Source organism: Callospermophilus lateralis, chromosome 4 (assembly GCF_048772815.1).
Source record: "Callospermophilus lateralis isolate mCalLat2 chromosome 4, mCalLat2.hap1, whole genome shotgun sequence".
Classification (NCBI taxonomy): domain Eukaryota; kingdom Metazoa; phylum Chordata; class Mammalia; order Rodentia; family Sciuridae; genus Callospermophilus; species Callospermophilus lateralis.
Genome location: NC_135308.1, coordinates 158,026,234 through 158,052,019, shown reverse-complemented (window position 1 = coordinate 158,052,019; position 25,786 = coordinate 158,026,234). Strand labels below are relative to the sequence as shown.

Genomic DNA, 25,786 nt, shown 5'->3' with positions numbered 1-25,786 from the left:
AAAACCCCAACAACAAATGTCTGGGACGTCAGGCGCCCGGGAGGGAACAGCACGGTGTCCACACTACCTGCCTGGAGCCTTCCCGCCAACAGAAGCAGTACAGGGTATGACTGATTCGGCAGCCAACCAATGAGGAGAGAAATTCAAAGAGCATTTCCCGCGCACCGCCCCTTCACTCCTGCTTTCCAGAGGCGGGGCTCAGCTCCCAAATCTTACTGCAAAACAGTCGCAGCAAAGAGCTTTCCAGTGATAGACAGGGACCAGACCCAATCCAGTCCTCCGTAGGTCCCGCGCTCCGGCTGCCTCTCACAGATAGTAAACTGCAAAACGAGCCTCCCACTCTATCCAGTAACTGAGGCGGTCGCTGGAACGCGGATTCTGACGTGCTGGCAAGCTCCAGGCAATTTAATAGTAGAATCGATGCTGTATATCCCAAGAGTTGTAATACTGTAGTAGCCGGAGTAAGGCAATTAATTCAACGCTGACCTTGCTGGGCACCGCGGCGTTCGCTTATCATTTCAGCGATTCGGGAGACTGAAGCAAGTTCGAGGCCAGCCTCAGCAATTTAGCGGGACCCTGTCTCAAAACAAAGATGGGGAAAAAAAAAAAAAGTCCTGGGATTTGGCTCAGCGGTTGAGCGCCTGTAGGTTCAATTCCTAGTACCACCCAAAGGGCGGGGTGTGGGGGGTGGTGGGAGGACACGCAGACCTTCAGGAAAATTCTGCATTCACTGCCTCTGCGTAGAGAGCAGTTTACACGAACAAAAAGGCAAGCAGAAAAATATAAGCCAAAACACCTGCCACATTTCATTTCTGGTGAACAGTTATGTCAAGATCTAAGGTCTGTTAAAGCAAATTGCAAGTTCGAGGCCAGCCTTGGCAATTAATTTAAGGAGCCCCTGTCTCATTTAAAAATAAATAAATAAATAAAGGACTGGGGATGCAATTTAGTGACAGAGCGTCCCTGGGTTCAATCCCCAGTACCACTGAAATAAATAAATAAATAAAACGCTGACCTTAGGGAGAATTTTCCATTCATTGCCTCTGCTGAGAGGGCAACTATACAAACAAAAACAAAGGCCAGTAGCGAAAAGATAAGCCAAAAAGCATGCACGCGTACACACACACACACACACACACACTCTCTCTCTCTCTCTCTCTCTCTCTCTCTTCTAGTGAACAGCTATGCCAAGATCTAGGGTCTGTTAAGGTAGTTTCCTTCAGATTTTTTTCCCCTACTGTCGTCAGCTGTGGAAAGCCCCAATCCAAAATGTCATCCAAAATGCACCAATTTTAATGTCTTAAGTTTTTGTTTCAAACATCAGAAAAACCTTAGAATTTTACTGGTAGGTGAAAAGAAGGATTAACCCAAGATCTAATGCTGGCTGGCCTTGGCCACTCATCCTAAGCAGTAGGTGAGAAAGTGCTGGGAGCCACAGCCAATTAATATGATGCATGGCATTTTTGATTGAAAGGTGATGCCAGCTAGCCATTGAGATGATATGATTATGTTAAAAATTACATTCATATGGATACCGGACTCCTGCTGCGGGACTCCTGGAGAGTTCCCATTGGTTGGGAAAGTGCAGTAGGAGGGAATTCCGGGGAGGCGCTGGCGCTAGAGTTCCGGGAAGGAACCGGCAGAACGCCGCGTGGGTGGATCGGGAAGCTTCCCGGGCGGACGTGTTATTGGCGGTTCTTTCAAATAAAGTTTGTTCCTGTTTGAGTGGCTCGTGATCTTGTGCCCAGCCAGACAGCGGCAACTGGTGGCCCTGTACGGGGAGCGCCTGAAGCTTGGAGGTGAGTAAAATTGCTCGCCCCTGAGGGAAGGCGACAGAATGGGTGACCATTTCAAAAAACAATGTGTTCTTCTTTTGATTTATTTTGTTTTTGTTTCAAGCTGCCTATCCCTAGAATTTTCTCAGGCAAACTGGGAAAAATGGTTGGCTCAAGGCTTGAAGTTGTTTGGCCCGGAGAAAGAGAAAATTGATACAACTATTCTTTGCTCCGTTTTTGTTTCATTCTGTTTCGGGTTTGTTTTATGCTACCTAACTGGGTTGCGTTACCTTTATAGTAGATTAGAAACTAGTAAAAAACAAACCGAAAAACTGTTAAGTAAATTGTTAGAGGTCCAAACTGTGGTAGAAAACATGTCAGGTCAAGCAAAAGAGAAGGTCTCTCCAGCTAGTCAGACAGAGGAAAATTTGAAGAAAGAAAGCTTAGAGGAAAAACGACCATCAGTTGGGGAGTTACAACAGGAGGCTGCTACTAACTCCGTTCTATCACCAGAGGGCGTAAGAGCTGAGCGGCCCTCAATTCCTGTAGTTAATGCACAAAATCCTAAGGCAAGATCCCAAAGACTAGCATGCCCTGTACTTGAGCAGGCAGGAGGGCAACGAATTCATCGCGCTCTAGATTTCAAAACAGTAAAGCAATTAAAAGAGGCTGTAACAACCTATGGCCCGCAAGCACCCTTCACCATAAGCATGGTTGAATCTATTACCAACTTAGACATGACACCAGCAGATTGGGCTAACATGTGTCGATCTGTGCTAAATGGAGGACAATATTTGTTATGGAAGGTTGCCAATGAGGAATTCTGCATGGAGACAGCTAGGCGAAATACAGCAGCCGGTTACCCTCAAAGAAATCTGGAGATGTTGTTAGGAAAGGGACCTTATGAGGGTCAACGGCAACAAATTGAATATGATCCTGGTGTATACGCACAAATTGCTGCAGATGCAGTTAGGGCATGGAAAACTTTACAGGGGCATGGAGATTTACAAGGACAGTTATCTAAGGTAATACAAGGAACTAACGAACCTTACGCTGAATTTGTAGATAGGCTTATTCAGACAGCTTCTAGGATATTTGGAGATGTAGAACAAGCAATGCCATTTATAAAACAACTGGCTTATGACCAAGCAAATCGTTGCTGCAGAGAGGTCATTAGACCATGGAAACATGAAGATTTAAACACATATATTAAATTATGTAGAGACATTAATGAACAAGGACAAGTCTTAGCAGCAGTACAACAGGCTTTAGATGCCAGGCCAAAAACATGCTACAATTGTGATCAGACAGGACATTTTAAAAGGAATTGTCCCATAGGAGGAGGGTTTAACAAAGCTAGGTATCAAAGAAATAGAATACCAGGTATTTGCCCACGATGCCGTAGAGGGAGACATTGGGCTAATGAATGCCGTTCTCAAACTACCATAGAGGGCACTCCGTTATCAAAAAACGGACAAGGATCAAGTGTTTACCCACGATATCGTGGAGAAAGGCATCAGGCTCCATTGCCAAAAAACGGACTGGAGGGCCCAATGCTCCGGGGCCCAAAACCACAAATATACGGGGCAATGGAGGAACCCAACAGCACCATCAAGGTAGTGCCCAGGACACATTATCCATTAAATCCCTCATCAGACAAACTAGAGGGAGCGCAGGGCTGGACATCTGCGCCTCCGCAAGAGCAGTACTAACTCCAGAGATGGGAATTCAAATTATTCCCACAGGAGTAAAAGGACCTCTTCCCCAAGGAACGGTAGGCTTATTATTGGGACGCAGTTCTTCCACACTAAAAGGACTTATGATAAGTCCCGGGGTAATTGATCCCGATTATGAAGGTGAAATAAAAATTATAGCTAGTTCTCCAAGAGGCATATCAGTTATCTCACCAGGGGATAGAATAGCACAGTTACTAATAATACCCAGCCTACATGATAAATTTTCTAGTCGTACTGTAGAAAGAGGTACCAGGGGATTGGGCTCCACAGGTGTAGATTGGGCTATGCTGTCTTTAAATTTAGATTCTCGCCCCATGCTAAAACTAAATATTCAAGGATACGACTTTAATGGGCTACTGGACACAGGTGCAGACCTTAGCATCATATCTAGTCAGGAATGGCCAAAACATTGGCCATTACAACAAGCCACTCAAACGCTTCGAGGCCTAGGAGTGGCTACTAATCCCCATAGAAGTGCAATGGTATTAGATTGGAAGGATCCTGAAGGATGTGAGGGAACTATACAGCCATATGTATTGGATCATCTTCCTATAAATTTATGGGGACGAGATGTCCTAGATCAATTAGGTTTAACGTTAACAAATAACATCAATCCTAATGCGCCCACTACTAGGGCTAAACAAGGTTTTAAAAAAGAAAAAAGATTAGGAAAACAAGGACAAAATATAGCAGCACCAATTCAAATAGATCAAGGAACAGACAGACATGGGTTGGATTTTCAGAAAGGGCCACTGAGACAATAAAAATTACTTGGAAATCAGAAAGACCAGTGTGGGTTCCTCAGTGGCCCCTGACTAAAGAAAAGATACAAGTAGCCCATGATCTGGTTAAACAACAATTAGCGAAAGGACATATACAACCTTCCATATCTCCCCATAATACTCCCATTTTTGTTATTAAAAAGAAATCTGGTAAATGGAGATTATTACAAGATTTAAGAGCCATTAATAATGAGATGGTTATTATGGGACCTGCTCAATCAGGGATTCCCCAATTGTCTGCTTTACCAAAAACCTGGTATGTTTTAGCTATAGATATTAAAGATTGTTTTTTTTCAATTCCTATTCATCCTGAGGATAGTCCACATTTTGCATTTACTATCCCTGCACTAAATCATGAAGGTCCTGATCAGAGATATGAATGGAAAGTACTCCCTCAGGGGATGGCTAATAGTCCAACTATGTGTCAAATTTATGTTAACAAAGCAATCCAACCACTTAGAAATCAAAATCCTGAACTACAAATATTTCACTATATGGATGATGTATTATTGGCACATAAAGATAAAAACATATTGCTGGAATGTTATGCCACACTTACAAACTTATTAAAAAATTATAATCTAGAGATAGCAATAGATAAAGTACAATTAAATCTTCCAATTAATTATCTAGGAGTCCTGTTATCCTCAACCATGGTCCGTCCACCAAAAATTCAAATACGAGTAGATCAACTCAAATCACTTAATGACTTTCAAAAGTTATTGGGAGACATAAATTGGATAAGGCCTTATCTAGGCATACCAACAGGAGAGCTAGGACCTTTATTTGATATCCTAAAAGGTCCATCAGATCCAAATTCACCCCGCATGCTAACGCCTGAAGCAAGAAAGGCATTAAAAATCATTGAAACATATATGGAAAATATGCACTTGGATAGAATTGATATAAGTTTGCCTTTATTATTTATTGTACTACCAACAAAAAATATTCCTACAGGAGTATTTTGGCAAGAAGGTCCATTATTGTGGATACATTTATCTTATTCTCCTAATACTATTCTTACTAGATATCCTGAGGCTGTAGGACAATTAATACTCAAAGGAATAAAAGCAGCAAAGGGAGTGTTTGGGATTTCTCCCAATAAAATTATTACTCCATATACTATGGATCAAATTGATGAGTTAGCCAATGAGTTAAATACTTGGGCAATAATCATGTGTAAATCTAATGTTTCATTTGATAATCACTTGCCATCTAATCCTTTGTTGTCTTTTTGGTCTAAGCATCCTGTAGTTTTTCCAAAAATGACAAGAAAGACCCCTATCATGAATGCTCCAAATATATTCACTGATGGGTCAAATAATGGTACAGCAGCAGTAGTTACCCCTGATCAAACTTTTACATTTTTAGTACCCAAACAATCAGCTCAAAAGGTAGAGCTTAATGCAGTATTACAAGCTTTTATGATGTTTAAAGATTCTGTATTTAATTTATTTTCTGATAGTCAATATGTAGTTAATGCTATAGTATCCCTTGAAGATGCAGGTAGGATTTCCCCTTCTTCTACTGTTTTCTCTTTGTTTTCCACTATACAAAGTCTAATCTGGGACAGAAAAGATCCATTCTTTATAGGACATATCAGGGCACATACAGGATTGCCTGGAGCCCTTAGTTTAGGCAATGAATTAGCAGATAAATCTACACATGACATACATATTTTCTCCACAATAGAAGAAGCTATAAATTTTCATAAAAGGTTTCATGTCAATGCTAATACTTTACAAAAACGTTTTAAAATAACTAAAGAACAAGCCAGACATATAATAAAACAATGTCAAAATTGTGTGACATTTTTACCACAAGTTAATCTTGGAGTCAATCCTAGAGGACTGATACCTAACCATATTTGGCAGATGGACGTCACACACTTGCCAGAATTTGGAAAATTAAAATATTTGCATGTTACAGTTGATACTTCTTCTGGATTTTTGATGGGCTCCCTTCATGCCGGAGAAAAAACTAAAGATGTTATAGCTCATTGCTTACAAAATTTTGCCACTGTGGGCGTTCCAAAACAGTTAAAAACAGATAACGGTCCCGGTTATGCTTCTACCTCTTTTAAACAATTCTGCTCATCATTTGGCATTACTCACATAACAGGAATTCCATACAATCCACAGGGACAAGGCATAGTTGAAAGAGCTCATCAAACTATTAAAATGTACTTATTAAAACAAAAGGAGGGAATTGGAAAGGGGTATATATCCCCCAAAGATAAACTTAAAATAACCCTCTTTACTCTAAACTTTTTAAATTTGGATTCATCAGGACTTAGTGCTGCGGAAAGGCATATGTATCCAAAAAATGTGCATAAGCCTAAAGTTCTTTGGAAAGATATTCTAACAGGACAATGGAAAGGTCCTGACCCAGTAATTGTCTGGAGTCGGGGCTCTGTTTGCGTGTTTCCACAGGGAGAACAGCAGCCGATTTGGATTCCAGAAAGACTAACTAAAACGATTTCTACAGATCAAAAAGAAGATAATTTGACTCAAATCCATAACAGCTGATATCCAGAACTCCAGCTTGGCCATTCTTACATCTGCGACTGATTAACCAGGATGCTTTTTTCAATATCTATTTTATTATTGCATTTTTCCATATCATAGGTTCTATTTTATTTTTGAGCTCATACAGACCTAGGTTGATGTTTTTCTGATCAGTTTTATTTTTTAACTGTGGAGTTTTTAACATTGCAATGGAGATTTCACCTAGGTGAAACTACAAGGCCTTTACTATTGTCTTATGTGTTGTATGTTATATGTGCACACTTCTGTTTTGTGTTATGTGTCTATATGTGCGTATGTCCATAGATCATATATGAGGAGTGCTCAAAAAAAAAAAAAAAAAAAAAAAAAAAAAAAAAAAAAGGATCCAAGTACTTTTTATTATTCACGTAATTTTAATGGTTTAATTTAAATTGGGTAAACAGCTGTTAAAAATTATTTTAATATGTGTACAAATAAGCAGGTTAACAAATCTGTTTGTTTATTTTCATCTTTCCTTTTCATTATATTTAATAATTCTGTTCAAGATAATGTAAATTGTTCTAAAAAAAAAAAAAAAAAAAAATGTTTTCTTAGTACCTGTTAAAATGTTACATTTTTTTTTTTTTCTTTTTCTCTTTAACATCATTGTCAGAATTCTTATTTTTCATCCCAGTGCCGGTGAAGACAAAGATGAAACCAAACTACAACTTCTTCGATAATTATCACAACAAACTGTATAAACTGATATATCAATGATCTTGGGAGGAAATGGACATATTGATAGATTCCTCCACTTTGAACTGCTTACAAAACTTGCCTGGACTATGTATCACTTGTATGCACTGTGATCTATCTGTTGATACAACAAATTATGGTAATGCTGGCGTATCTTTGCTGATGTGTCACCAGTGATGCAATTTTCCCTAGGAGTCGTCAATTGATGTGGTGTTGTGGCATTTCTGTATCCTCCTCCCTTCTACTAGTGATGGTCTAATTTTGGGGGCCAACAGAGGTGAGGCAAAGAACCTCACCCCCCCACTGGCACCAAGGCCAAATCTGGGGGCCAACAGAGGTGAGGCAAAGAACCTCACCCCCCCACTGGTGCATAGGCCTATCCACAAGTATGGCTATTTGCTGGACCGGTAGTCAGTGACGGGTATGATCCAATTGCAATGGTATCAACCTAAGACAGGAGGCTGACGCCTAAAGGTCAGTTTTCCAATGACGGGTAAGAACCATATGTTGAATTGGACAAACCTAACAGGCACGGTCCCTAGCCACATTACTTGTTTCTTAATTAAACAGAAGGGGGGAGATGCTGGGAGCCACAGCCAATTAATATGATGCATGGCATTTTTGATTGAAAGGTGATGCCAGCTAGCCATTGAGATGATATGATTATGTTAAAAATTACATTCATATGGATACCGGACTCCTGCTGCGGGACTCCTGGAGAGTTCCCATTGGTTGGGAAAGTGCAGTAGGAGGGAATTCCGGGGAGGCGCTGGCGCTAGAGTTCCGGGAAGGAACCGGCAGAACGCCGCGTGGGTGGATCGGGAAGCTTCCCGGGCGGACGTGTTATTGGCGGTTCTTTCAAATAAAGTTTGTTCCTGTTTGAGTGGCTCGTGATCTTGTGCCCAGCCAGACAGCGGCAAGAAAGGACAATCATTTGAGAAGTTACTCCAGTTTTAGGGTTTGAATTGCAAGATTTAATGAGCAACAGATAGGGTTAAATACATAACTGAGCATAGTGTGCTGGTGCAAGCCTGTAATCCCAGAGGCTGGGGTTGAGACAGGAGGATCACAAGTTCAAAGCCAGCCGTAGTAAAGGCAAGGTGCTAAGCAACTTGGTGAGCCTCTGTCTCTAAAACAAAATAGGACTGGGGATGTGACTCAGTGGTCAAGTGCCTCTCAGTTCAATCCCTGGTACCAAAAAAAAAAAAAAAAAAAAAAAAAAGGCCTTGTTAGTCGCAGGGATCTATCTACCTGAAAGAGTCTCATCTTGTTTCTGTTTTAAAGTAGGAAAGTAGGTAATCATCAAGTCTTGTTTGTACAAACACAGCTGGGCAGCTGGGAATCTGGAACAAGAAGTCATTAAACTTCAATGGTCGTGATAATAGTTCCTTTGATATGCTTTTTTCTTCTTCCTGGCCAAATTGTTCACCAGCATCCTACAACCCTTTCTGGTCCCAAAATACTAAAATCTTAGTTAGCAAAGCTGTCAGGCATGGTGGTGAATGCCTGTATTCCCAGTGATTCAGGAGGCTGAGGCAGAAGTATCCCAAGTTTGAGGCTAGCCTGGGTAATTTAAGTTTGACCCTATGTCAAATTAAAAAATAAAAAGCATTGGTAGTATAGCTCAGTGGCCAATCCCAGCACCACAAGACATACAAAAACTGAATATTAAGACACTATATTCTACAATAATTTGTGCCTATGTTAAATGGCACAATTATTCAGTCTTCATTGCAATTCCTGTTATGAAGTTTCTAAATCATTGGCATCTTCCAAGTGATTGATGGTTTTTGTTTTTTTGTCATACTGAGGACTTGACACAGGTGCACTTAACCACTGAGTCACAACCCCAGCCCTCTTTATTTTTGAGTCAGGGTCTCAATAAATTGCCAAGACTGGCCTCAAACTTGCAATCCTCCTGCCTCAGCTTCCTGAGTCTCTGGGATTATAGATGTGCACCACAGCAACTGGCAGTGACCAATGTTTTCTTGTATACTAGTAAATCAACTGACAGAGACTGGCTACAGAAAGACAAAAATCAAGGGTTGAGAGTTCAGGCCTATCCCCCAATTACTGGGGATCAAAGAAGAACTGAAGTTTAAGTTGATCATCAATGGCAAATTATTTAATCAAGTCTATATGATTAAGTTTCCATGAAACCAGAAAAGGACCAAGTCTGGGGGTCTTCCAGAGACATGTCTCTGAAGCCTTGTACATGCCCTCTGCATGGCAGCTCAATGCCCTTCCCACACACCTTGGTGCAAGTCTCTTCCATCGAGCTGTTCATCTACATCCTCTGCAGTATCCTCTATAATAAACTGTCAAACTTAAGAGTTTGCCAGAGTTCTCTGAGCTGCTCTAGCAGATTAATCAGATCAAAGAGGGACTCATGGGAACCCTGATTAATAGAGTTGGTCTGCCAAAGTTCCAGAGGTCCAGACTTGCATCCAGCATCTGAAAATGAGAGGCAGTCTTGTAGAACCCCGCCCTTAACCTGTGGATCTGATGCTCTCCCTAGGTAGTCAGAGTCCAACTGAATTGCCAGGTACAGTGGCACATGCCTGTAATCCCAGTGACTCAGGAGGCTGGGGCAGGAGGATGGAGAATTCAAAGCCAACTTTAGAAACTTGGCAAGGCCCTAAGGACTCAGCAAGACACTGTCTCTAAATAAAAATAAAAATAAGGGCTGAGGATGTGGCTCAGAGGTTAAATGCCTGGGGGTTCGATCTCCAATACAAAAAAAAAAAAAAAAAAAAAAAATCCAACTGAATTAAAGGATATTCACCTGGTGTCTACTGCAAAACTGATTGGTTTCTTGGCAGGGGGTGCAGGGGGGTGTGGTCCACATTTTGGTGACCAGAGGTGCTGTGTTGAATTAACTCCATTGCTCAGACCGACATTTAGCATCTTAACAATTGGGTCTTCAGAAAGAGTTCAAGTTTGAAATGTGCTCACACCTGTTAGCAGACTAAAAAAATATGCTTTTCCCACTATAGGACTTTGCCTAGAAAAGATACTCTCAGAACAGATGCTTCATGAATTGAATGGGAAAGTCTAAAGTAACATTTTAGAGGGAATTCCCTACACATCTTATATCCTCTTTCTGAAGACAGGTTAGCCTCCGTTCAAATCCTGAATCCAAGACAGACTTAGGTGACTTCCAGTACTTAATTAACTTCTTTGTGCGGCAGTTTTCTCCTAAGTCAGAGGGATCTAATAGGATAGTTGGCAGTAAATGTTAATATACGTAAAGCACTTAGGACAGTGCCTTGCACAGCAAGCCTTTTAAGTACACCAATATCCCGTAGGCCGCTTTCAAACAAAAGTTTAAGATAACTTAATAGTCTGAATAGAGGTACCACACTCAAAATCCCCGCATGGTCAAAAACAAAACAAAACAAACAAACCAAAAAAAAAAAAAAACTGAATCCGAGGTGTGACTTATTTTTTATTGTTTTACCCATTTTCTTAACAAAAAATTCAAAAGGCGAGCAGCCAAAGTGGATAACGACGCCTTTCACAGCCCCAGGAGTAAAGGGAGGAAAAGCTAAGCCCACTCGGGTTTGCAAGTAGTTTGCTTCTGACACACACAATCGCTCAGCTGGACCCTGAGAAAGCACCAAAGAGCCCGTGGACACCGTTAGTATGGCGAGAACCGAAATACGACACCACGGAGCTGGAAGAGGATCCCACTTTTCACTTGAAATGTGACCCCCGGTGAGGCGCAAACCCTCGGTGCTCCTGGTAAGCTCGAGGCGGTCGGGCTCTCTAACCAAGAGATTTGCGCGCTACCGCGTCCGTAAGGTGTGTTAAAACCACCTGGTGAGAGGCGCGATAGGCAAACAAAAAACGGTCAGCGCAGGAACCACAGTTCAGGTTCGAGAAAGCACTTTGCCCAGAGACGGGAGGGGTGGGCAGGGCCGCACGCAGCGGCTGGCTGGGTCGCCGCCCCGGAACGGTGGCGCCGCGGCCGCCAGAGGGAGGAACGGGCGTCGAGGCGGGACTCCCCGCCTGGAGCGGGGCCGCCGAAGCCAGACGCCCGCCCTACACATCCAGTGCCCTGCATTCCCGCACCCGGCGACACGCGAGCCTCGCAAATCCCCAGACAGCTCCGCGCGGCCGGACTCTCGCAAAGGCGCGGCGGCCGCGGCTCCACAGCTGGCGCCGCTGACGTCAGGCATGACGCCGCGGCGGGGAGGGCGGGGACGGCGCGGGAGGGCGTTTCCGGAGTGCGCGCCGGTTGAGGGGCGCTGACGTCGGGCTCAGGTGCGCGCGCCCGTTCGCGCGCGGCCCAGGTGGCGGCTAGCAGCTCTAGGTGGCGACCCGCGGCGGAGAGGGGGCGACCCACGGCGCGAACCCAAGCTGTCCCGGTGCGGCCGGGAGCCGGGGTAGGGGGCGCGGCGGGAGGGCGCCCGGGCTTGCACGTGACGGGCGGGGAGGTCAGGGCCGAGGCGGCGAGCCGGGTGGCCCGGGGCCCCGAAGGGCGAGGCGAGTGTCCGGCCCCACCCCTCCGGGCCTGCCCGGCGCCGCGCAGGACTGTCCCGCGGGCAGGGGCCGGGCCCGCCGCGCCCCTTCCCCAGCCCGCCCGCCGGGCGGAGCTGACCAGAGCTGTCTCCTCCGCAGGGCCGCGGCGGGAGGACGAGAGCCCGCGCTTCCCGGGGAGCTGTGCCCGCCTCGCCACCGCGCCCGGGAGGATGGAGGGCTGCCCCCGAGGCCCCAGCGCGACCCGCGATCCCACGCTGGCCGGCCCTCGCTAGCTGCTCCGGTTGTGCGTTTTATCCACCACCCAGGCCTTGTCTCCTGAATCTGTGGCGTCGTGATTCTAAAGAAATGGAAGAAAAGGAACGATGTGACCGATTGTTTTTGGTCTTCCTGCTTTGAGGCCTGGTGGCATTTTCAGGGAGGAAAGAAAATACTGCAAGGAAATAGTGTCTTTTAGGAGCAGGGAGGGAGGGGAGGGTGGGAAAAGGGCAACAGGATCTTACATTTTATATGAGTTTTAAAAAATTCTGCACTTTGACAGTGACGGTGAAATAAACTAATCCAAAAGCTATTTTTCTATTGAGAAGAGAGAAGAGGTGGCTTTTCCCCACTTTTGATTTCAACCTTTTCTCCCAGTGTCAAAGCATAAATCATGGACACCAGAGAATAAAGTGGACCTCAGGAATCCTGAAAAGACTGAGAAGTTTACATCTTCCTCAGGAGGGAAGAGTGGGTGTTTTCAACCCTCTTTGGAACCTCCAACAAAAAACATGAGTTGTATGCCATGGAAAGGAGACAAGGCGAAATCTGAATCCTTGGAGCTGCCCCAGGCAGCACCCCCACAAATCTACCATGAGAAACAACGTAGGGAGCTTTGTGCCCTCCATGCCCTCAATAATGTCTTCCAGGACAGCAACGCCTTCACGAGGGAAACACTGCAAGAGATTTTCCAGAGGTAGGGCACCTCTTCTTGGCATCCTGATACTCACTGGTATTTCTGAATTTGAGTGGGTAGGGCGTCTCAGGTGCTTAAGCCTTCACACCTACAGGTATTAGCTAGATGCTGTCAGTGGGTATAAGAGATGCAGGAATGAGAAAGAGAATCACTATCATGTATATGCTACCTACTCTGGAATAGCCTTAGTTGTGTTATTTCGAGTGATCTGCTCAACAGTGCTGTGGAATCCATGTTATATCTGTTGTTATTTCCTTTTTACGGATAAAGACAGCTCAGTGAAGTTCAGTGATGTGACCACTGTAGCGTAGCAAGCACTGGAGCCAAGGTTGAAGTTAGGTTTCTATCCTGCTGTTAACTACTGGGTTAGAATGTCGCCTCCTCAAGTCCTGCCACCAAGGAGTTTACAATGTAGAAGGGGGACAAGATGTGTCTACATTCAGTCAGTCACCTGTCATCAAAGGTGGAATGTGGCAGGTACCACAAGAAAGTTGTGCATACTGTGCTCCAGCTTCTCTTTGAGGCCATGTGCCAGCATTGATGCTATTTTTTTAAAGAGAGAGTGGGAGAGAGAGAGAGAAAGAGAGAATTTTCTTTAATATTTATTTCTTGGCGGACACAACATCTTTGTTTGTATGTGGTGCTGAGGATCGAACCCAGGCTGCTGCACGCATGCCAGGGGAGCGCGCTACCGCTTGAGCCACATCCCCAGTCCAGCATTGATGCTCTTCATGCATTGTTTTGTGTGGCTACTTCTGAACAGTTTGTTTTACTGATAGAGAAACAGGAAGAAAGGTCAGGTAATTTGTCCAAGTAGCTTCTAAGTAGCAAAGCTAATATTTGAAGCTGATTCCAGATCCCTCCCCTTTCTACTTTATTCTAGGTAGCTGGCCTTTCTTCCCTCCCTCCCTCCCTCCCTCCCTCCCTTCCCTCCCTCCCCTCCCTCCCTCCCCCCCTCCCTCTCTCCCTCCCCAGCTATTGAACCCAGGAGCGCTTAACCACTGAGCCACATCCCCAGCCCTTTTATTTTTATTTAGAGACAGGGTTTCGCTAAGTTGCTTAGGGCCTTGCTAAGTTGTTGAGGCTGGCTTTGAACTTGCCATCCTCCTTTCTCAGCCTCCCAAGTCACTGGGATTACTGGTGTGCACCACTGCACCGGACCTAGATGGCCTTTCTTACCTACTAAAGCAAATGCCACGAGTGGGTAGAAGTTCAGCTTGTTGTTCTTTGCTTTGATTTTCTGAATTATTTTGCCAGAGGGTTTGAGAATTAGTTCTGCAGTGTCTAGGTAGAGATAGCAGCACATCTGCAGTCCATTGGCGGTGAGCCTATCTGATCACTCAGAGAGGGTTGGTTAGCCTTACTTAATTCTCAGTGCAGGGAAAGCTTAAGAATTCTATTCTATTCTCTCTCTCTCTCTCTCTCTCTCTGATCACTCAGAGAAGGTTGGTTAGCCTTACTTAATTTTCAGTGCAGGGAAAGCTTAAGAATTCTTTTCTCTGTCTCTCTCTCTCTCTCTCTTTTTTTTTTTTTTTTGTGCTGGGGATTGAACCCAGGGTCATTGAACCATTAAGCTTTGTCCAGAGTTGTTTTTATTTTGAGGCAGGGTCTTACTAAGTTGCTGAGGGTATTGCTGAGTTATTGAGGCTGGCGTCCAACTTGCAGTCCTTCTACCTCAGCTTCCTTAGTTGCTGGAATCACAGGTGTGTACCACCATGCCTGGCAGCTCAAGAATTCTTCCAGCAGTGTATATTCAGCATAGTTCCAGAAGACCCTTTTTTGATTCCCTTCACTTAAATAGGAAATTACTGCAGTATTGGAACCTGAATAATAGCTAAAATCAACCAGTTTGCAGTGATTTATGGATCATTTACTCTGAGAGAACCATAGGCATTCTCTTAAAAGAATGTTAATCCAAGTATACTACAGAACTATAATGAGAGTAATTGTTTTATAATTCCAATTATATACAAAGTAGTGCCTTCACCTTAACAGACCAGGTCTGCATCATGACCATTATCTGGCAGCAAGAAGATTTCACCTGGGAAGTAAGATAATGTGTCTCGTGTCACCAAGTCATGTGACATAAAGGAAGACCCAGTTCACTGAATTTATTTCTTTTGGCCAGCCATTGATATTTCTTATTTTCCTACTTGGATTATCAGCAAATTGTTTTCTAATCCAGAATTAGAAGGAAGATTCAAAGTGATTACCTGAATATGCTTGATGCTTTATGATATGTATTGGCAATCCCAAAACGACTGAATAGCAGTGGTCCTAGGAAACTAGAACTCAGTGTAGGAATTTGCCCAGTATTACCCACTAGTAAATATCAGATATAAAATTCTGCGAATGTGGGCTGGGGTTATGGCTCAGCAGTAGAGTGCTTGCCTAGCACATGTGAGGCACTGGGTTTGATCCTCAGTACCACATAAAAATCAATCAATCAATAAATAAAGTTATTGTGTCCATCTACAACTAAAAATTAAAAAAAATTCTATGAATGTAGTCATATTAGGTTAGAAAACATTTTACTTGTGTAAATTTGACTTCTGGTTGGACAAGAGGCGCAGTCATGATGAGATCACTAACATGTCAACAGTGCAGTGAAGCGCTGTTCTGAGGGCTTCCCTGGGGCTAGTTCAGTCCTCACACTGAGCTTGGGAGTTAGACTTTATTTTCCATTTTTCTAGATGAGGAAATTGGCACAGATAGTTTACAAAGATATTAATGGCAGGATTTGGACCCAAGCTTTGTGGCTCCAGGGCTTGCCTCCTAATTGCTTCAGCTGCTTGCTTTATCCTGGCAAGATTTGTCAGAGCTGTCCTAGCACCAGAGCTATTCCCCCTGCTAGTAAGTGGGACTGTGGATCTGGACTGTGATCAACAAGAGTTTGTGGCTATAGCAGTCTTTCAGCTGTGTTTTCCCTGAGTAGAAGAATGCTGGATGCTTGCTAAACACCTTTATGGAACCAGGGTCCTCTTTTTTTTTTTTTTTGAAGATTTTGCAAATTATATAGTGCTTCTCAGTTCCCTATTAGTACAGTATAAAAATCCACCTTAAAAAAAAAAAAATCAACTTAAGATCCACCTCAGTAAAAGCAAACCAGTACATAAAAGAGAAGTCCAGTAGTGGAATTCTGTATGGAGCATTTTAAATGGAACGATTCTATCAGGAAACATAGAAACAAAAGAAGTATGGAAAGAATCCAGAGAAAAAGCAAAGAGAGAAAAGGTGAAGGAGAGTAGATGGAATTTTTAAAACAAACACTGACCAACTGCTGCAGTGTGCCAGGCACCGCAAGCCTCCTTGCAGAACACAGCTGGACAGGACATTTTGGGACTGTACCGAGCATGCCTTGAGAACATATTGAAGTGAGAACCATAGAATTCACAGCAATTTGAAAGTGAAAAGGTGATCACCTTATATCTTGAAGCAAAGGAGAGGAATGCTGTCAGGTTTAACTAGGTAACTAAGTTCTCAGATCTAAAGTTCTTTGCTGATTTGAAGATATAACTGATGAGTGGTAGAAATGGGAGAAAAATGTCAGTAAGTGCTATTTGTTGAGAGGGCTTATCCTAACAGTTGAATTTTAGCCAGATAAAAGAGAAGAAATACAAAAATAGCAGGGTGGAGTTTGAATAGAGTTGTGGCTATGAAATGACTCATGCTTGGAATACAAATGAATAGGAATGTGGAACTGAGCTAATGGCTGGTCAGCAACAAGGGGCCAAGGAAGAGAAAAGTTGGGTGTAACTGAGGCTTGTGCCTAGAGAGAAGACCAGAGACAGTGGGCAAATCTCCATCAATTTGTATCTATGTAGATGAGGGGTTTGACCTTATGTGTATCCAGGCTTTGAAAAAGAAGGGTCAGAGAAGTCAAACAGAAAGTGCTCAGACCTCAGACATTTTCATTAGATTCATCCCAATTTTTCAGAGATCAGATGTTCTTGCAGCTAGCAATACATTCCTCTTTCAAATAGAATTGCTGTTCAAGTGTAACTGGTTGAAAGCTGGCTTGATGGAGAAAAACTAAAGAAAGTTGGAAGGAACAAAGAGAATAGGGATAGTGGTAAACAACCAGCATTCTCTACCACAAAGGACAAGCACTCCAACTTCTCCATTAGAAGATCCCTGAGCAGGTAGAAGGGGCCACATTTAAAAGTGAGGCAGTTGCTGGCGCTGTGGCCCCACTTGCAATCCCGGTGACTTAAGAGGTAAGGCAGGAGGATTGCAAATTTGAGACCAGCCTCAGCAACATAGTGAGGCCCTGAACAATTTAGTGAGACCCTCAGAAACTTAGTGAGACTCTGTCTCAAAAAATAAAACGGGGTGGGCATGTGACTCAGTGGTAAAATTTCCCTGGGTTACCTCCCCAGCTCCCTACACTCACCACCCCTCCCCTACCCCCCCCCCCCAAAAAAAAAGGTTCCATGGAAGAGAGGATGTGAACTTGAGCTTGAAGAAGTTATGGGATTTGGGGTTGGGGATGTGGCTCAAGCGGTAGCACGCTCGCCTGGCATGCATGCGGCCCAGGTTCGATCCTCAGCACCACATACAAACAAAGATGTTGTGTCTGCCGATAACTAAAAAATAAATATTAAAATTCTCTCTCTCTCTCTTAAAAAAAAAAAAAAAGTTATGGGATTTGGCTTAGAACCAGAAGTAGGAGAAAAGAATAGAGGCCACATAGTCATGGTACTGGAAGTGTACTAAGCCTCATGAGAAGGGAACAGCAGGCAGAAAAGGGCTGGAGGATTTGGAGGTGGCTGCTCAGGCAGTTGGCTCCACTGTCAGTTCGTATGTAATACTGTGGGTTTTTTTCTTTTTCTTTTTTTTGGTACCAGGGATTGAACTCAGGAACACTTAACCACTGACCCACATCCCCAGTTTTTTTTTAATTTTTTATTTTGAGACAGAGTCTTGCTAAATTGCTTAGGGACTTGTTAAGTTGCTAAGGCTAGCCTCAAACTTGGGATACTCCTCCCTCAGCCTGAGCCACCAGAGTTGCTGGGATTACAGGTGTGCGTCACCATGCCAGCCTAGTTCATTTGTAAGGGAAGGAAATGACAACTTGGTGAATGTGGCAGGAATATATAAGCTAAATCAGTGGAAGGAGTGTTTATAAGCAAGGAGATCAGTTTGGGGAACCTATTTCAAAAGTCCTGGTTTTAGTCTCTGTAGTGGCTCACACCTGGAGTCCCAGCTGCTTGGAGAATCACAAGTGTGAGGCCAGCCTGGGTAGTTTAGTGAAAATCCTGTCTTGCACAAAAGGAAGGAAGAACTAGCTCTGTGGAAGAGTGCTTGCCTAGCATTATGACTAGCAGGTCATTCTAATACTGAAGAGGAAAAAAATCCAGGTCTATAGTGAAGGGAGAGATAGAGGAAATGGACAGGAAAGAAATCTGAGAGAGAGAAGATGAAGGCTGAGGAAGAGAGATCCTTAGAACACGAAATCTGAAAGGTGTACCTTAGAACAAATGTCTGTGGGGGTCAACTCTGGGAACTGAAGCATATTATGTAATCCTCTTCTGGAGGTTCAAGGTGAAGATTGGCATAGGGGGACTCCCAGGAACCCTGTTTACTCCCTTGGTTCATTCATTTACTGTACAGAAGTATCCCATATCTTCAGGATCCTCCAATTATGAGTCTGGAACTAGGATCACCAGACGCATGCTCAAGAACTCACTACCCTGCTGGGAGCCTGCTGGAAGCAGACAGCAGCATCAGCCCTGGGGGAACCTTCATCTCTGGGTGGAGGGAAGGGAGCCTGCTGGAGCTCAATACCTGGGACCTGACAGGTGCTCTGTCCTGTTGAGCTGTGTTGCAGCCCCAGGCTTTGGGGACTCAGCTGACCTTTCCTTTCACAACCCTGTACCACCTCCCACTCTGACTCTTGGGTCACTGCTGTAAGACAGCAAGCACACCTGCAAATTATTCTTTTTTTTTTTTTGGTACTGGGTATTGAACCCAGGGACACCAAACCACTGAGCCACATCCTCACCCCTCTTTTTTTATTTTATTAGAGACAGGGTCTTGCTGAGTTGCTTAGGTCCTCACCAAGTTGCTAAAGTTGGCTTTGAACTCACAGTCTTCCTGCGTCAGCCTCCCAAGCTGCTAGGATTACAAGGCATGTGCCACCACACCCAGCTACAACTGCAACTTCTAATGAACACGTTTTTAAATAATTGTATCACTTGTAAGTGTTTATTGTCAAATCAGTTAAAACTATCAGACTTTGAATTTGTTTTTACAATTCGGGGGATTGAATCTGTGGGTGCTCTACTGAGCTACATTCCTTTTTTTTTTTTTTTTTTTTTAAATACAGCGTCTTGCTAAGTTGTTTAGGACATTGTTCAGTTGCTGAGGCCAGCCTTGAACTTGTGATCCTTCTGCCTCAGCCTAATCCCCTTGATTCTCTGGGATTATAGGCAGGTGCCACTACACCTGACCCCAGATCTTTTTATTTTTTACTGTGAGACACTGTCTTGGCAAGTTGCCCAGAGTAGCCTCAAAATTGCCATCCTCCTACCTCAGTCTTCTAGATTGTTGGGGCAAGCATATGCCACCATGCCTGCCTTAGACTTCATGCTTTTATTTATAAAATATAAATAATTCATCCCCTCATAGTTTCCTGTGAGGATTGAGACACATATTAAAGCACCTATCTTAGTGCTTAGAGTGGGTGTTGAGTACGTGGGAATTGTTCTACAGGTCAAGTGTTCAGTTACAGAATGGGGTTTGGTGTTCTTGGATTTCCCCATCTTTGCTAGCTCTGGAGGTAAGCAATAAGCCCTTTTATTTTGAAGTCTACTAGTATTTAGAGCAGAAGATAAAGAAAGAATAACAGAAATAAGCAGAACATTTCAACAAACTCCTTGAGTGTGTTGCCTGTGCCCTGTAGGCCTGGGCGTGTGGTGTTGACTGGATGGTCAAGGCTCCCACTGCACTCTAGAACAGAGGAACAGGCAATGTGTTCCGTACTGATGGAGGGCTAGAAGTGAACCAGAGCAGCCAGAAGATGAATGAACTGGGAGAAACTTACAGTGGGGTGATCAGAAAGGCCTTTCTGTGACAGTTACATTTAAGACTAAGTGATAAGGAGCAAAACCAATGAAGAGCTCAGGGAAGAGCATTGCAATCAGCAGGGACATCGAGTGAGTGCCATGTGAGGAAGAGCCTTGAGTCTTTAAGAAACAGAAAAAGGTCTTGTAACAGGAGGTGAGAACGGAGGTCAGCAGAATCCTGAGGGCCTTGCCAGCCAAGGTAGTTCGGGTTGTATTTATGTGCTGTGGGCATGGTTGGAGGGGTTTAAGTTAGTGGCAGCAGTGTGTTTTATGTTTGGACAAAGTATCAGTAAGGGGTTAGTGGTGTAGCTCTGTGAGACTGCTTGTCCAGCATGTGTCAGGCCCTGGGTTTGATCCCTGGCACCACAAAAAAATGGGGGTGGGATGGGCGTGGGATTCAGTGTGGTTGCTGTGTATGCAGGAGACTTGACGTTTTTGACTGGAGTCTGGATTCTATTCTGGAGATGGCACTTGGCAACCTCCTGGGTACCTCTCCTCTGCCCCTGTCCTGAGGAACTCACCACATTACCCTCCTTCCCCTTCTCAGGAAAGTTGAGGGAATGCAGACCCTCCTTCAAAATGTCCTTTTCTGAGCCCAGCATGGTGTGCACATGTGTAATACCAGCAATTTGGTAGGCTGAGGCAGGGAGATCACCAGTTTCAAGCCTCGGCAACTTAGCAAGCAAGACCCTGTTTCAAAATAAAAACTGGGGGTGTGGCTTAATGGTAGAGCACCCATGGGTTCCACAGGAAAAAAAAAAAAATTTCCCCAACTACTGTGCATGGTCCAGAATGTTTTTAGGCCATGCATCCCAGCTTAGCATGCGCCTCACTGCTTTTTATTGCTTCACATCTGGCTCCAGCTCATGCATTTATGCATAGGGACCCCTGTGTGCCTGTGTGTGCTGGTGGTGGGGAGAACTGAGGATTGAACCCAGGGGCACTCTGCCACTGGCTGGGTGACATCCTCAGCCCTTTTTAAAAATTTGAAACAGGGTTTTGCTAAGTTGCTGAGGCTGGCCTCAAACTTGTGATCCTCAGCTTCCTGAGTTGTTGGGGTTACAGGTGTGCATCCCCCTGTCTTGGTCCCTGTATACCTTTAGGTATTTAATGATTGCCAAGTGTGAAAGCCTTAAGTAGAAAGTATTTAAGTTATAAAAAGCAGGAGTGATAATTACTGACCATGCAAATGAAAACATCACCTATTTTTTAAAATTTTTTATTTTTTTTAATATCTTAAAAAAAGAAAAAGATTGTATCAGGCTGGGGTTGTGGCTCAGTGGTAGAGCACTTGCCTAGCCTGTGTGAAACCCTGTGTTTGATACCCAGCACTGCACAAGAACATAAAAAAGTTGTGTTAGGGCAGGAAGATAAGCAAGAGGAAGACCGTAGAAAGACTGCAGTAGGCTGGGGATTTCATGAATGAGACTCATTCATGGAATATTCTTTGTATCCATTGACTTCCCTAGACACACTTCCCCCACATAGAGCCCAGGGGCCTCTACAACTGAACTATACCCCCAGCCCTTTTTATTTTGAGACAAGGCCTCACTGGCTGGCCTCAGACTTGTGATCCTCTTGCCTCAGCCTCCCAGGTCACTGCGATCACAGGTGTGCACCACTGTAACAGTCTGTAGACACAGTTTCTAAATGGCAGGTAGATAGGTCTCACCTGACTTGTTTTGCAGAAAAAGCAAGGTGAGGGCTGGGGTTGCGACTTAGTAGCAGAGCACTTGCCCAGCATGTGTGAGACACTGGGTTCGATTCTCAGCACCACATATCAATAAATAAAATTAACGTCCATTGACAACTAAAAAAATATTTAAAAAGAAAAAAAAAGAAAGGTGATCCCTAGAGCAGCAGGATCCCAGGGAACAGAATACTTAAGTAGAAACTGGGGAAATTATACTTGATTCGGTGGGGGAGGGTAACCAGCTTCCAGTGTACTGGTAGAAATTGCTCCTTTGGTATGGCCAGGGGGCATTAGGCAGACCAACAAGTCTCAACATCATCTTTTCACATTCATAGGTTGTCTCCAAACACCATGGTGACACCCCACAAGAAGAGCATGCTGGGAAATGGGAATTATGATGTGAACGTCATTATGGCAGCTCTTCAGACCAAAGGCTATGAAGCTGTTTGGTGGGACAAGCGCAGGTAATATGATGGGGAACAGCAGATTGTGGTGCAGGCCTTGGTCGGTGATTTCTGGTATGAGGGGACTGCCTGGGACCTTAAGGCTGGCTGCCTCAGAGTCTGACACGGTTTCTCTTCTGCAGGGATGTTGGTGTTATTGCTCTCACGAATGTCATGGGGTTCATCATGAATCTTCCCTCCAGCCTGTGCTGGGGTCCACTCAAGTTGCCTCTCAAAAGGCAGCACTGGATCTGTGTTCGAGAGGTGGGCGGGGCCTACTACAACCTCGACTCTAAGCTCAAGAATCCTGAGTGGATTGGAGGCGAGAGCGAGCTCAGGTGAGTCCCAGTGTGGCTCAGCTGCTGGGCTTCTGGTTTGCTGTGTTGAGGGAAGTCAAGCTCATCTTTGGTTATTTGACAGAGGAAATGAAATTCTTAAGTGCTCAGAGCCTCTCCCTGCCTTACTTGGAATCATGGGGTCTCAGACTGGAAAGGCCTTAACAAGGAATTTCGTCCCTTTGGTAAGCAGGGTCCATAGCCTTCTGGTCTGGTGGGGCTGGTGAGGTAATGTTCTTTCCGCCTGCACCACTGGCACAGTGTTGTTACCAGTTCAGAGAAAGGAAGATACATATTCAGCCAGAGGGTTAAATTGCCCTAAGATGAAAGTAGTTGGTTTTTTTAAACAGAAGCACTTCAGAGTACTTTGCGCTTCTGTTCCTCACAGAACCAGTTCCTCTCAGCAGTAACGTGAGGATGAGCAAAGATTCAGATTGGGATTTGAACTGGACAGTCTTAGGGGTAACTCTAGAAGAACCTATTAGAACGTGTTAGGATTGCTAAGGACATAAAGGATCAGGTGTCTGGTGACTTGTGGCCCCGAGACTGGAATTTGCAGTTCACCAGCATTTCGTTTTCTCTCACCTCTTCCTTTTTCCATAGGAAATTTCTAAAACATCATTTGCGAGGAAAGAACTGTGAACTCCTGCTGGTGGTAGCAGAGGAGGTGGAGGCCCATCAGAGTTGGAGAGCTGATGTGTAGCGCCGCTAGGTCCAACCTGCCCCTGCCTCGGTCCTCGAGCCCTCGTGATGCGCTGTGGCCTCTGCAGTGGGTCCGCCCGGCCACCTCCCCAAACATCTCATCGGGTTTCCCCTTCAGACTTGCCAGTGCAATAGGACGGATGTGTGGACTGTTACAAGAACCCCCGGCATTGTCTGTGCCTGGGGAAGGCAGGCGGGAGCTCTGAGGGCTTAGGGCAAGCCACTGAAGGCCTTCGTTTTATTTTGGAGAAGAGAAGGAAAGGTGGGTCCAAGCTTATTTTCCCCTTTCTATGAGGACCTGACACAGGTTTTCTTGGAGTCCTCACTGCTGCTCCAGGCTCACCAGAGATGCTGCCTCCACTTTCGTCTCCTGTGGCGCCCGTGTCTGAAGACATAGTAGTACACGCAAAGCCCAGTGACTGACTGAAGAACCCAGAGCATAAGCGTCTCTCAGGAAACCATCTCCAGAACCCCAGCAGCAGTGCTGCGTGCTGTCTGCAGTCCTAATGCCACCCCTCCCCCCACTTTTGAGGGTGGTTTATGGACAGCCTTGGAGTTTTATAATGAAAACTTCTTGAATATCCCAAGCCAGGTGGTTGAGTCCCCCAAGTCTAGCAAGACAGTGGTAAGATAGACATCTAAGAGGATGTGGCTAAGCCAAACTGGGAAAAGCATGGGGTGGTTTTCTTCACTCCAGTTTTGTTCCCACCATTTCACTACATTGATTTAGGAAGCTCTGGGGCAAAACATAAGGAAAAGGGGCAGTTTCCCCAGTTGGCCCACTCTGGCAAAATCAGAAGAAAACATCTACCCTTGACAGGTTGGGTCAGCCAAAGTCACGTGAAGAGTTTAAGAGCAGCTGGAATTGGTAGCTGGCCTGGGCTTGAAGCCTGTCACTGTAGTGACAAGCAACAGCCCTCAAATTAGGTGGTCATGTGCATTTTGTTATAGGACCTAGGTTTGTCATCTTGTAGTTTCCTTTAAAAATCAGAGGATTGGCCTGCCTCCTACCTCTTGAAATAGTTGTAGGCTACTTTTCTCTTGTAACTTTGGAAACAAGAGGGGAAATAAATAATACCACACATGTCACCAAAGTGGCTGTGGTTGCCTCAAGACAGGAGGGCAGGCAGGGGTAACCTGGCCAGTTCTTACTGATCACTGGTCTTGGCAGGTCTGAGAGCTGCCCCATTGGCCAGACTTCTCTCTACCAGGAGAGCCAGCCTGGGGCTTGCATGTGGATCCTAAGCAAGTGTAATGGGGAGGCTGAGGCGCTCTCCCCACTGTGACTGGAGTGCATGTTTACACCAGCACTTTTTCTGCACATGTATCTTCAATCCAACAAGGCTATTTTTTAAGCCAAGTAAGAGGCCCCAAGCGGCTACTGCACATTATGCCCTCAACAACTGGCCGTGGTCTCTTCTGCACCATTTTCTACACCAGACCTGCTTGGCACCACAGGGAGCTCTCTACCCCTGCACAATGACATTCCAGCTAACACCAGCCAGAAGTTACAGCCAATCTTGCTGATTAATCGTCACAAGCAGGACCTTGGGTCCATTGGCACTGTTGGTGATTGTAAGCCATTTCCTGGGAAGAGGAAAAAACTTCCTACACATCTGCTTGGGCCTGTGCAAATGGCACTTCAAAGGAGTCCCATGCACACGGAGTCCATGAGCCAATGGGATATGCAAAGACGCTTCGACTTTTCAGGGCTGGTTTCTCTGTTCATATCCAATTCTGGTGCTTAGGAACAGGGACCCATAGGCAAAAAGCCCCACTTCTTTTAAAGAAGGGAGCAGGCCTGACCCTGATGCCCCACAAGGGGCAACCCTAGGCTTTTTCTTGCTTTTATTCCCCTTTTTTTTTTCTGTTGGCCTTGTGCTGGGTTTGTTTACAAAAGATGTATTTTGTTTAACCAAATATTAAAAATGGTAAACTCCATATGCGAATCTCCTTGTCTTCCTAATATAATTATATGAAGGAAGGAAAAAACCCCCAAAACTTTAGTATGATGCAGCTTTAAAAGGAATTCCTTACCATCATCTCTCCACTTAGAGATATAATAGTTTGATCAAACTTCACCAAAAAATATAAAATATTCACTTAAGTGGGATTTATTTCAAAAGTTACCATTGAAGCATTTTTCAGTTTAATGTTAGGATTGCCAATTTGAAGAACCAATATATAAAACGCAGCTGTACCTCACTGACCAGCTTTTGCACTAGTGAAGCAAAATATGCATCCAAGCCAAGGACATGGAATGTGTAGCAGGGTTCAGTAGTCAGGAGGCTGGATTTGAATCCAGATTCAGCACTTATTATGAGGCCTGTGGATATTAATCTTTCCATGGCCGTTTCCTCTGCAAAACAGGAATACTACTACCTCCAAAACTGCATAGTACTGAGAAAAAGATTCACATCAAAGACTGTTTTATGCTCAAAAATTTGTTAAATGGAAAAACTGCAAAATTCAAATATGGGGCTACAACTGACTTCATCAGTTTCTCCAATCACTATAAAGTAGGCACAAAAATGTTCATTTTCCCAACACTATAAATCACTACTTCCTATAAGT

At 44.4% G+C, this 25,786-nt stretch overlaps 1 protein-coding gene across 2 annotated transcripts; it reads left to right on the top strand.

The window, feature by feature from the left end:
• The first annotated feature begins 11,774 nt into the window (after positions 1-11,774).
• Josd1 (Josephin domain containing 1) lies at positions 11,775-25,153 on the top strand. Of its 2 annotated transcripts, none has more exons than XM_077109247.1 (5): positions 11,775-11,905; positions 12,159-12,972; positions 22,068-22,196; positions 22,319-22,513; positions 23,114-25,153. In XM_077109247.1, the coding sequence occupies exons 2-5, from the start codon at positions 12,788-12,790 to the stop codon at positions 23,211-23,213; spliced, it is 609 nt and encodes a 202-aa protein (XP_076965362.1). In that variant the 5' UTR covers positions 11,775-11,905; positions 12,159-12,787; the 3' UTR covers positions 23,214-25,153. The 2 variants fall into 2 exon arrangements, with proteins under 2 accessions (XP_076965362.1, XP_076965363.1); XM_077109248.1 differs by having other exon boundaries at positions 11,775-11,923.
• Positions 25,154-25,786: the final 633 nt, after the last annotated feature.